The 11,167-nt window shown below is 42.6% G+C and overlaps 1 protein-coding gene across 2 annotated transcripts; it reads right to left on the reverse strand.

Moving 5' to 3' along the window:
• Window positions 1-527: 527 nt before the first annotated feature.
• On the reverse strand, window positions 528-10,423 carry LOC104484334 (pantetheinase). Of its 2 annotated transcripts, none has more exons than XM_086744088.1 (8): window positions 10,260-10,423; window positions 8,707-8,834; window positions 8,472-8,602; window positions 6,494-6,686; window positions 4,697-4,988; window positions 3,221-3,594; window positions 1,209-1,379; window positions 528-949 (listed from the first exon to the last, which is right to left on the reverse strand). In XM_086744088.1, exons 2-8 carry the CDS (start codon window positions 8,758-8,760, stop codon window positions 821-823), a joined length of 1,344 nt encoding a protein of 447 aa, XP_086600214.1. In that variant the 5' UTR covers window positions 8,761-8,834; window positions 10,260-10,423; the 3' UTR covers window positions 528-820. The 2 variants fall into 2 exon arrangements, with proteins under 2 accessions (XP_086600214.1, XP_010124695.2); XM_010126393.2 differs by having other exon boundaries at window positions 8,707-8,950.
• Window positions 10,424-11,167: the final 744 nt, after the last annotated feature.

Raw genomic sequence — 11,167 nt, forward strand, 5'->3', positions numbered from 1 at the left:
GAGAAGATGGGAAGGAGGACCTGCTACATCATACCAGGTCACTTGGTGACCCCTTCACTGGGTGCAAACAGTTCCAGCACTGAATAGCGTCCAGTACAGCCAGCAGGTGTTGGCAAGCAGAACACTTTGAGGTTTCAATTCCAAGTTTTGTTTTGATAGAGATTTCAAAGAAATGATGATTCATGTAGAGTTCTGATCAAGAAGCGGTGGCATGTTTTTGTTTCAGGGTTGGCTCTTTGATTGGAGTCCTTTGCTCAGCCTCCAGGATGCACTATTCTGTGCTGCCATGTGCCACATGACGTGCACCAGTGGCATAAAGGCAATAAAACCAAAGCAAGACAAATAGGAAAAAAATGTGTAAGTGGAATAAAATAGCAGGCTTGCATAGGTCAGCATAAGTAGGTGTATATCAGAGACAAAGTATTACTGAGCTTTTTTTGTATAGAGCTGCCACAAATAACATCTTTCACTGTTTCATTTACTGGTCTCGTAATAATCTGCAGTTATAAAACACAAAATGCTCCTCTGGCCTACAATACAGGTTTTCTGAGGGTTAGAAAAAAAAATAATCCAGAAAACAGAGAAAGAAACACAACTGCTGTTTTGCACTAATAAAAGATTAGTAATCTTATGATACAGAAACAGATGCTTCTCAATAAATTTTAGCAATAAAACAATATTGCTGCATTATTAATAAAGCACATTGATAAGAAGTTTGTGTAACTGGAAATAAGAAACATAATTGGGATTGTTGTAGCAGAGAATACTGTATCTCATTTGGACATGAGATTAATAGTGTACAGCTTCAGTTATGGTGATATCATGGGAAGGCTGGTGGTTGTGGGTCTTGTTTCAGATGATCCTTTTCATACCACCGTCCAAAAAGCGTCACAGTGACGACTGGTTTTGTTGGTCTTGTCTTACTTATCAAGCGCCCATCATTCAATACCTGATTGGCAAACGTAAGAGAAGGACATGATTAGAGGAGTACTTATATGAACATGCTAAGAGCTCAGAAAGATGTGACAAAACAGGAAGAAGGTACGTCAGACCATACCTGTTACTGAAACTAGTGACCTCATTAAAAGGTATTTAATAGATCTGATTACTCACTATGAGCAAGTTCACTCTGGCTGTTTTGAGACAGCTTATTCTCTTTCTACTTGGCAGAGAACCTAGCATGACACAGACCCAAGGTGCCCCATTACCTCGAACTCCCCAGGGGCCAGCTGCACCCTGCTGTACAAGACTTCTGGAAAGACATAGTTGGTGCCAAAGGTGCCACTGAGGGAAAACATCTCAAACTTGGTCTGAGCCGTCTCCACTGGCTGCCCACACGTGTTTGGATCTGTGCTGTTGCACTTGAGCAGTGTGCATATCTGCAGGAAGGAGAAGACAAAGATATATTTAGCAAGATGGAAACACTTCGGTAGGAAAGTGTTGTGTCATCAAAGCTAGTGTGTGTCACAGCAGGTGACGGTCACAAGATCTCTTTCATAATCTTCAAGTAACTGCTTTTTAGTTGTAGTTTGTTTTTTTCGCTCCTTGATCTGACTGGATTATTCCAGACCTGCATTGCCTTAGTAGTCAGAAATAACCTGTTTCTGACATAAGTGCTGCCAGAGCACCTTGTTTCATCCCTGAAGCCCAATCCTGTCACTTCCACTAATTCTTCCAATTGCCAGTTCCCTTGTTTGAAGGTTCCTTTCCCACATGTCTTAGTAAGATAAGTTCGTGAATGGAAACTGGGCAAATGAAACAAAGTCCTCTTTGCTATGTTGTGCAACTGTATACACAGTTCCTCTTACTGGTATTTGTACATGTTGCTAATGACAATTAATTAAATGGGCTGGTAGTCCATGGGAAATCTGAATTTAATGTTCTCCATCCAACTCCTGGTGAATATATGTCAAGGTGATGAAGCTGGCATCCTCTGTTACAGTTCTGTGTTAGCAGTTGCAGCACATAGAGGAAAGTAGGAATGGCAATGTTTTACCTTTGTCTTTAGAGTTAATGATCCAACTGATAAATGTTTATGGACATCATGAAGATATATGAAATATGGCTAGCACTCCTGTTAGGATTCAAAGGATGTTGGCTGCTTTTGCTGACAGATGATAGAGGAGTTTTTCTATTCCTGTCAGATATTGGGGGATAGAAGAAGCGTATTTGCAAATATAGAATCATAGAATGGTTTGGGTTGGAAGGGATCTTAAAGATGATCTAGTTCCAGCCCCCCTGCCATCATAAGTATTATTCATCAGCAAATATGGTTTTGTGTTGAAATGCAAATAAACAGAGAAATAAATAGTAAAATTCTCTTATTATGTTCTGAGGAAATTAAAAAAAAATACTAAGGAAAAAAAGGAAGAGTAGAAATTCTTGTCTTCTCTAGAAAATCTAGTACTGGTAGAGACTATTTGTCAGCTTCCACAATCACTGAAATAAAATTTTCCAAGTGAACTCACAAATAACTGAATTTATCCAAGCTACCTTCTTAAATGTATTAAATGAGCTGTTTGCTGGCTAACACCTCCTCCTGTATCCTGGAGTCTGTACCAACTGATAGGCAAAGGCCATGTTGACAGACAGATGTAAATAACCAAAACCAGAATAATCTGCTGGCACAATAACTTAATTATGAAGGGAAAGAAGGTTTTCTAATATGGCTTGAAGTAAAGTCAACCAGGATGCAACTAACTGTCTTTGCAAACATTTGATTAAAAGAGAGGAAGAGTGGACATTTCCAGTAAAAGTCATATGGCATTTATGTAAACTTCATTGCTGTGATTTGAGCAATGACAAAAACGTAACATCTCTGTGACTCTAAATTATCAGGGCATCTCATAAAGATAGATATTATCAATTGATTTATTTTTTAACAGCAACCGTTTGATGAAGATTGCAGAGGAGGTTCAGAACACTTACTGTGGATAGTAACAAAAGGGGACCTACGTTTAGCCAATATCACATGCCTAAAAACATAGTGAGCACACTCTGGGAACTTAAAAGAGGTTTCAAGATCTCTCCACTGCATTTGTTGTTTTTAAAAGTAAGCAGGCTTGGAAATTTTAGCAACTACTTCCCATTGCTAACAAATAGGACACCAGGACTCCAACATACAAGAAAGTCATTGTCTTTTTCCACCACAGAGCTGAAGGGTTTTTTTCCTGTAAAGAAGCTTCCTAAAATAAGTGTCTCCCCTTCAAAGAATCATTACCTGCAGATAGTATTGTCCTTCAACAACATGAAGTCCATCAAAAGCACCCAGCACATAAACTTCATCTTTTCGTTTCCCTGCCATCTTGTAGCTCAAGTGACAGCAGAGGTCTTTCTGGCAAACGGTGAGATTCCCCGCAGGTTTAGTGAGCTCAGTGAAAGTGAACCAGTCATGGAAGATGGGTCCTCTGAAATCGTGGTCATTTGGTGAGAATCTTTCAATACTTGAAGCATATGAGCTCCAGTTGACAGCAGGTGGGGAGGCAGGAGAAAGGCGAGGGTGTGAATCTAGTTCAGCAACGAGGAGGTGACCATCCTCAGTTTTCATATTATAGTAGTATGTTCTGGCTCCGTTTGGTGCATAAATACCGCTCCCTGAGGAGAGCGCAACAGTCAGTTCAAAAAGAATAAAACATTTCATATTGTCCTTTTAATTGTCCCTACTGCTAGCTTATCCACTATTTTATAAATATTACAGAAAATTTAGTCCTACAAAGGGGGCCATTAGCCACTCAGTATATAGAGCTCATGCTTTGGCAAAGAACAGCGTTTATTTCCATGGGTGAGATCTGCTCAGTGTAGCCAAAGGCAGAGGATGTTATGTTATGGTTCTGTTTATGGCCTCACCAGTTCTATTTTCTCCTGTATGCAACAGAGTTGCTTGAGAATCCCTTTATTCTAGGCTAATTGATGTAAAAGGACCATCTACCGATTGAGACCAACCAAAACACAACACGGGCAAGTATCACAGGCCCATCCTGGCGAACAAAGAATGAGATAGCAGCTGTCCAGCCCCATTTACACTGGCTGAGGACTTCTCCCCAGGCGAGGAATTCACATCTGACCAGTGCCAAGCGACAGAGGAAAATCAAAGAAGATCTGTCATACCCATCACTGCCAAAGAGCCACATAAAATGGGCAACAAGCAGTAGCCTGTCAGGCATTTCAAATGAGAAGCCCCGAGCCAATACTGTGGTTTCACAGTTCAGTGAAGATACTGGTCTAGTTTAAATATACTATCCCATAAACTAAGCTCTAGAAAATCAGTGCTACACTCTTAAAAGAAAATGCAGACAGGTCTGAAAATTTGTTTTTCACACTTTTCCACAACTGTGTTAAATATATCTACAAATAAGTCTTTAATTTGGCCAGAATAAATGGACCTATGTATGTGGTTTACAAGTATATTTACAGTTTGGCATACAATCACAGACTTAGAGGTGGAGAGGAAAAGAACCTGTTTCAGAAGTTTCTACTCAGGTAGAAGGAGCAAGGGAGAAGAAAAGAAAACACCACAAGTTTTGCTAGCCCTTGTATGGCACCAGTAGGGACTGGATTTCTCAGGTTTAAAATTTGGTGACTAGACTCTTCACCTTCTTGATAAATACATTATATTCCTCTGCAAAATTACCTTGCAGAACAGGGAATAAAGATTCATGGTTATAAAGATTTTTCAGACAGAGTTAGAATTAATTACCTGTCATAGACAGGCTGGTGTAGTGTGTATTGGCAGCTAGGAAGTTGACACGCATGCCCATGGCCCAGGCAGAGTGAAACTCAACCGCAGTCAGAAACGGCAGGACGTTCATCCAAGCCGTCGGGAAGAGCACGGTGTCCACCTGTAACTTGCTCACCAGGACCACGGCAGGCTCGTGGAAAAGGATGTCAAAGCAAGTGAAAATGCCAAACTTCCCAAAGGGAGTCTCAAACGTGACAGCTTCTGGCTCTTTTGGGTAATTAAATTGATCTTCTGACAAAAAGAGGTTATACTGTAGGGGAAAGGAAAAAGAGAAACTGGTTAAAGGCACTTAGTGCAATATCCTGGAGTCATTCCCTAAAATTGTTCAGAATGACTAGAGAAGTTTTTTGACCTGTATTTGAAGCCTTCACATGCAGGAAGTCAGGCTAAAATTGTATGACCACCACAGTGCCCGAAAGGTGGATATGGGCAGGCACAGATTGCTCTGGCATCTAGCTAGGAAACCAACCGGCTATCTGCAGGTCTGTTGGTATCAGCCACCTGCAACTCCCATAAAAATAATCTCTCCACTTTCCTCACCTAGTTTATAATTTTGGTGACCTGAAAGACACACAGAAGATATATAATAATGGAAGAGGAGCACGGAGGATCTGGTGCCAAGAGACAGGATTGGTGACCTTGGTGTGGGGAGGCACAAAAGGACTGGAAGCACACAGCACCAGCAGGAAGCATGAGACGGTACTGGGCCACTGCAGAGTGGAGAAGAAAACAAGGGCTGTGGTGATGGGGGAAATGCAGATGATCTTAGCCAACAGCAAAATCCAAGTCTGCAACGCTCTCAGCTTTTCAACAATTTTTTCAAAAATTTTTTCAACTCAGCTTTTTTCCTCCTTCCTTCACATTCACATTTACTGAAAGAGTCCCCTAGTCTCCAGGCAGCCTGGACAACAAACACATGCACCAAGCCAGAAAAGAGGTTCAAGTTCACTGAACTTGTGACTTAGCACCTGGGCCAGGCCAGGCTGGCACATGGGGGACCAGACTCACCTTATCAGTGTTCACCTCACCCAGTTTGCTCACAAAGAAGTATCTTGGCATCACCTCTGAAGAATCAGGTGAAATACTGGGCCCGAAACGCGTTATAAAACAACTGACTTCAGTCTAGCCACATTGGCGTGGTATCTCGCACATGGCCCCCATACAACTTTGATGAACCTTGCAGGTAGGCACATAAAACTGAAAGAAGATACTTTCATCCAGTGCAAATGTTTCAATGCCCTCACCTCTTTTTACACCCAGCTTAGGTCCATGGTTTTGTCCAGACAATTCCCGTTATGCAAAAACTATGCCGAAACATCATCAGAAAAAAAGAACAATAGGAAAGAGCCTGTCCTCCTTACATCAGACTTCTCATCTAACATGAGATGCAGAAGAACATTTTAAAATCCTGGAATGTGAAGGGGTATTCTGGTGAAAACATGGCACTGAAAACAAAAGCTACTTAAGCAGCAGGATTTCCAGTAACAGGGAGTTAACGAACTGAGGAAGTCAGCCAACATCATATGCCACTAAATTGGATATGAGTAATCATTTATCATTCTAGTCTGTTTTGAGAAACATGACTGCATCTGCAGATTTGGAGTCAACACATCACAGCACGAGAGAGAGTCTTTTAAATTATAAACAGAAGCAGAAATCTGCCATGGGACAGTGACTCGCATTTAATTCTTTACCAAAAGGAGTAAATTTGGAAGTAGTGGAAAAATATCTTCTGACTTTCCAAGGCCACTTTACCTTGTGGTAACGAGCCACCAGTTTCCCCTCTGGGTCAAAGACAACATCGGTATTATAATGATAGCGACCGTCACTGGGGCAGCCGGGATCACTGGAGTTGCACAGCTTCTTGTCCCCGATGTTTGCAACCACATAGATGGAGTTATTCCTGGCCATGCAGCTGAGTCGTTCCTGCACTGGTGCTGGAGCAAATCTAATGTGTTTTAAACACACACACACAAAAAAATCCAACAAAGAAAAACCCAAAAGTAACAAAAATTATACTGTCAGTGGCATCCATCACGGGAGTGCTGAGGGAATGCCAGCAGCCCCTCCGATCCTGCAGTCATGGCAGGGCAAGCAGATACACAGGGTGGCTGCCATCACTCCCTCAAGTTGCTTCCCACACCTTGAAGCAGGTTCTGGAGCCCTCACATTAGCTTCCAGAGGGATATGCCACTCCTGGGTTGCCTGTCAGCACCCCTCGGCACCCGGTGAATAGCCCTGGGGCTGGGAAAGGGCAGGAGAGGAATCGCTGGGCAGAGGAAGAGACTAACTTGGAGAATATCTTAGCATCTGGCATAGTAGCACCTGAAGATGGTAGCTCTGGGCCCTTGACACACCAAGCAGAGTTGAGCTGTGGAATAGTGCAGCTGATGTGGTCAAGGCAATTAACCTTCTCCCACGGATGGGAGCACACAGTCCTCTAGCCATGGCATGAAGAGCAGTGGTACTTTCCTTTCAAGACGTGACAGGCCACGTGCCATAAACTGTCAGCACCTCTGAAGCACCCATAGGCCAGAAGAGAGCAGAGACCATCCTCTGGAAGGTGCCAATGCATATGGCTTTGCAAGGTGTGCATGGGCCATACATGAGGACCATCATGCAAGATATAGGTAGAACCAAGGAACAGGGCATGCCGGGCTGATAGCAGGCATTGCATTCCCACAAGGTGCTAATGAAAAACCTGAGCTGTGAAGGGACACACAGATTGCCTTCACAAAAACAACTGTGTGTAGAACTCGAATAAAGATCTGCTTAGACATTCTGCCACCTCACAGCCCATATTCATTGAAAGATTCATACATTTTAGTTACTCATATCTCAGTAAAAAGTTGAATTTCTTGCACTTCTCCCCATTGTGAATCTTTCTTTCAGGACCACTGAGGAATTACATCCTCACAGATGTAATATTATGGTCTAAGCACCTCATCATTGAGCAGGTGCAGAAGGTCGTGGTGAAAAAGGCAGACCACAGCTGTAGTTCAATGGCTGAGCACTTCCTGCATGCTGTATGGAACTCAAGTCCAGCACTCGGCTAGAGGTTATCAGGGTCCTGCTGGAACATGATGATTTAATGACAGATCATGTTCCACAGCATGGAGTCTCTGCCAATTTGGACTTTATCTTAACTGTGAAAAACTAAGATTAAAACTTTCTGGCTTTGTATCACTCAAAAGGTTTGGACTTCGACTACTGACATCATCTCCTCTGTTCTTAGCTGCTCAGAAACTAGTTCTTGGCTGTCCATAAAAATAACATGTGTGCTTTTATTTGAACATAGCATTTATTAAAAAAGCCAAACAAACAAACCAACAAAACAAATAAAAACTAGTGCGAAGAATTTCCAATCAGTTCTATGCAAAATAGTGTGAAAAAAAATGAAAGAAGAATGAGAAGCAGCATATTCTGGCATCAAAGCTTTTTCAAATGCAAAAAAGAAGTTTCCTCTACATCAAGCAACTCAAATACTGCATATTGTTTGAATTTTTCTTTAAAGTGTCTAATTCAAAAAACATTTTTTTAAACAGGCCTTCCTAGTCATTTAGTCATGGACATGCTACATAGTTTATCACATAACTTACATTTGTATGCAACTTGAATTGAAACCTAAACTTATGTCAAAAGCTTTAGTAGTTCTCAGGCATTTACTGGGAGCAGCTTATGACTCCATGAGACACTAGTTTGAAAACACAGAGATCACTGCAAAAAAAATCACCTTGTAGGATCAGTGCAGGGAATCCAGTTCACCACTGGATCAGGGATATCCTCCAGGTAGGGGTAGATGGTTTCTCTTGTGAAACGCCAGCCATAAATGCCATCTTCCGGGGTCACAATGATGTGGGCACCCTGACACAACAGCCTCCGTTAAGAATTCACCCATCAACAGACAACCAGGAGGCTCAGAAGGAGCAGAAAACACTCATCAACAACTCTCACCCTACACCTCGTACCTGCTGGGTGGCTTCCTTGATGGCTCCTTCCAAGACATCCATGTTTTTGTTCATCAGGGCCAAAGCCTTATCGGGAGAAACAGGCTCATCAGTGTCATCTGGCAGGATGACGGCATGCTCGTAGACGGCTGCAATGAAGGTCTTGGAAGCAAGGGCCTGAAAGACTGTGAGTGCAAACACCGCAGCGTGCAGGAGAGTCTGGGACAGGAGCATGGCTGCAGCTCCTCGCAGCTCCTAGAATGCTCTGAGTCATGGACAAACAGTGCAAAAGCAGCATACATAGAAAAGAAAGGGAGACAAAGTTTAACTTTGAAGGAGGGAGGAAGTGCTAGTCTGTTAAAGCATTACCTTGGAATCAAGTGTTGCTGTTGACATATGGGAAAGTACAACAGTACACAGTACAGATGTCGCAACCCAATGAGAATAAAAAACTGGGCAATGCCAAGAGTAATTGTGCCAATAGAAAAATAAGTTATTAAACACATGGCCAGAAAGAATGGCCCAATTTTTGGTTTTAGACTTCTTCCTGTCATCGATTGCAATGGACTTTATCTGTCTATGTTGGCTCAACTTCGATACCCAGGTGAAAGGTGGATGTCTCACCCCTGGAGCTAGTTTTCTGTGAAGTCTGAGTGGTAAAACTGAGGGTCTTTAAAACTGTTTGCTCTATTCTAGTGTCTTCATATTCCCTGATTCCCATGCTGTGTGCCAGTATGTCTAGCTTGCTTCCCAGACTTTCTTTAGACTAAAGTCACTGTATAGCCTCTCATTATACATAGAAGTAACACACTTAACATGCCAGTGACAGAACTATCCCTTGCATTTATCCCAGTGGCTCTCCTAGTTGCTTCTGTTTAGCTGTACGTCACTCCCCAACAGCTTTCCACCAGAAAATTTGCATCTGGAGGGAATATTTTCTTCTGAAATCAGGCAGGTAAGCCACCAGTCAGACCATTAACTGAGTACTTCTTTGCCTGGCTGTCATTTGCATGAAGCAGAAGGACAGGGTAGTTCACCAGGTGCTCCTGGCTCCTCTGCTCACCTTTTCTGTCCCCAGGAACATGCTGTGTATTGAGAAGTCTTATTTTTTAATCTTTTACTTAAATTCAGTTCAAATGCATTTTTTTTTCATATGACACCTTCCATTCTTTTACTTTCCAGGAGACTACCTACCCTGGCAGGGTTGAGCAGAAAAAGTTTCAAGTGCAGGGGCTGGGGCACTGCCCTGAAAAGTCACACTGCCAGGACAGGGGGGTTTCCGTAGTACGGTAGGATGGAGGCATCCCTGTCTGCCTCTGTACCAGCAGGCACCACCGCCTACCACCTGCAGAGCTGGGTGCTCACCCAGGAGCAAGGAACTAACTCCAGTTAAACAAACCAACCCATTGAATAAAACTTAATGAAACTACAGCTGTCTAGGCTATACATGACTGTGGGCAATGTAAGAGGAAATTTACCCTAGAGCTCCCTCTACTTTTCACACTTCTATCCTCCCAATCCACTCTTCCCAGTCTCTGCTACTGCCTGAGGATGGCGGTTATCTGAGGACTTACTTTTGTGAAACAGGATGCAATTTGATGCTAAATCAGCTTAGCTGTAGAGGTAGTCCGTCTTCTTCACATTGTGGTCCTGCTCCTTTCCTCGTGCCAAGAAAGACTGCGTGGAAGACTTCTCCTTACTTGATGGGTTAATCTTGCTGTGGAGAAGCCTGTGCGAAGAGTCACAGCTGCAACCACACAATCACTGCAGAGCAGTGAGGACACGTGGGCAGGGGTGAGGAAATCGGAAACCGCTTGTTTTTAGCAGCAGCACATAGCTATGTCACCTAGCTGTAACAGGACACCGTGTCCTAGAGCAGAGATATAAATGTAGAGATACAGTACTTTTTCTCCACAAACAAGAAGAGTGTTTTCCATTACTTCTATTATATGAATTGTAGAGGGTTAAAATTTAATAGCTTTACAGACTAAATTCTTCTTTTTACAACGTTCATTTTCTTCAAAACCGATATATTTTGCATCCTGCAAGTCTAATTTTTTATGAAGTTGGTCAGATTAAATGTGAACACTATTTTTATTTAAAAAAAAAACCCCTGCAGAACAAACAACAGAATTAACTCCACATAGAAATCTTACCTGTGCCACGTAAAGTAATCCAGTTCACTTGCTTAAAAAGTAGTCTGCAGAGGCTGCACCCGCACATGTGCCAGCGTGCTTAATCTTTTCAAGCTGTTCACCAGCCTTTCCCCACCCCTGCCTGCACAGTCGTGACTCTCCCTCGCACCAGCATGAGAAACGATTTCACAGGAAGACAGATATGCACCTGCAAAATTGCTCATGTTGAGAATTTTTGGTATGGACCCATGTGACTGCTTGAAAAAGCTGATGCAGCTATAAATAGTTTTGTGCAAAGGAAATTTTCCACAGCCTAAACCTGTGGCCAGAAGGATTCAAGCAGACTC

Source organism: Chlamydotis macqueenii, chromosome 3 (assembly GCF_036417535.1).
Source record: "Chlamydotis macqueenii isolate bChlMac1 chromosome 3, bChlMac1.mat, whole genome shotgun sequence".
Classification (NCBI taxonomy): domain Eukaryota; kingdom Metazoa; phylum Chordata; class Aves; order Otidiformes; family Otididae; genus Chlamydotis; species Chlamydotis macqueenii.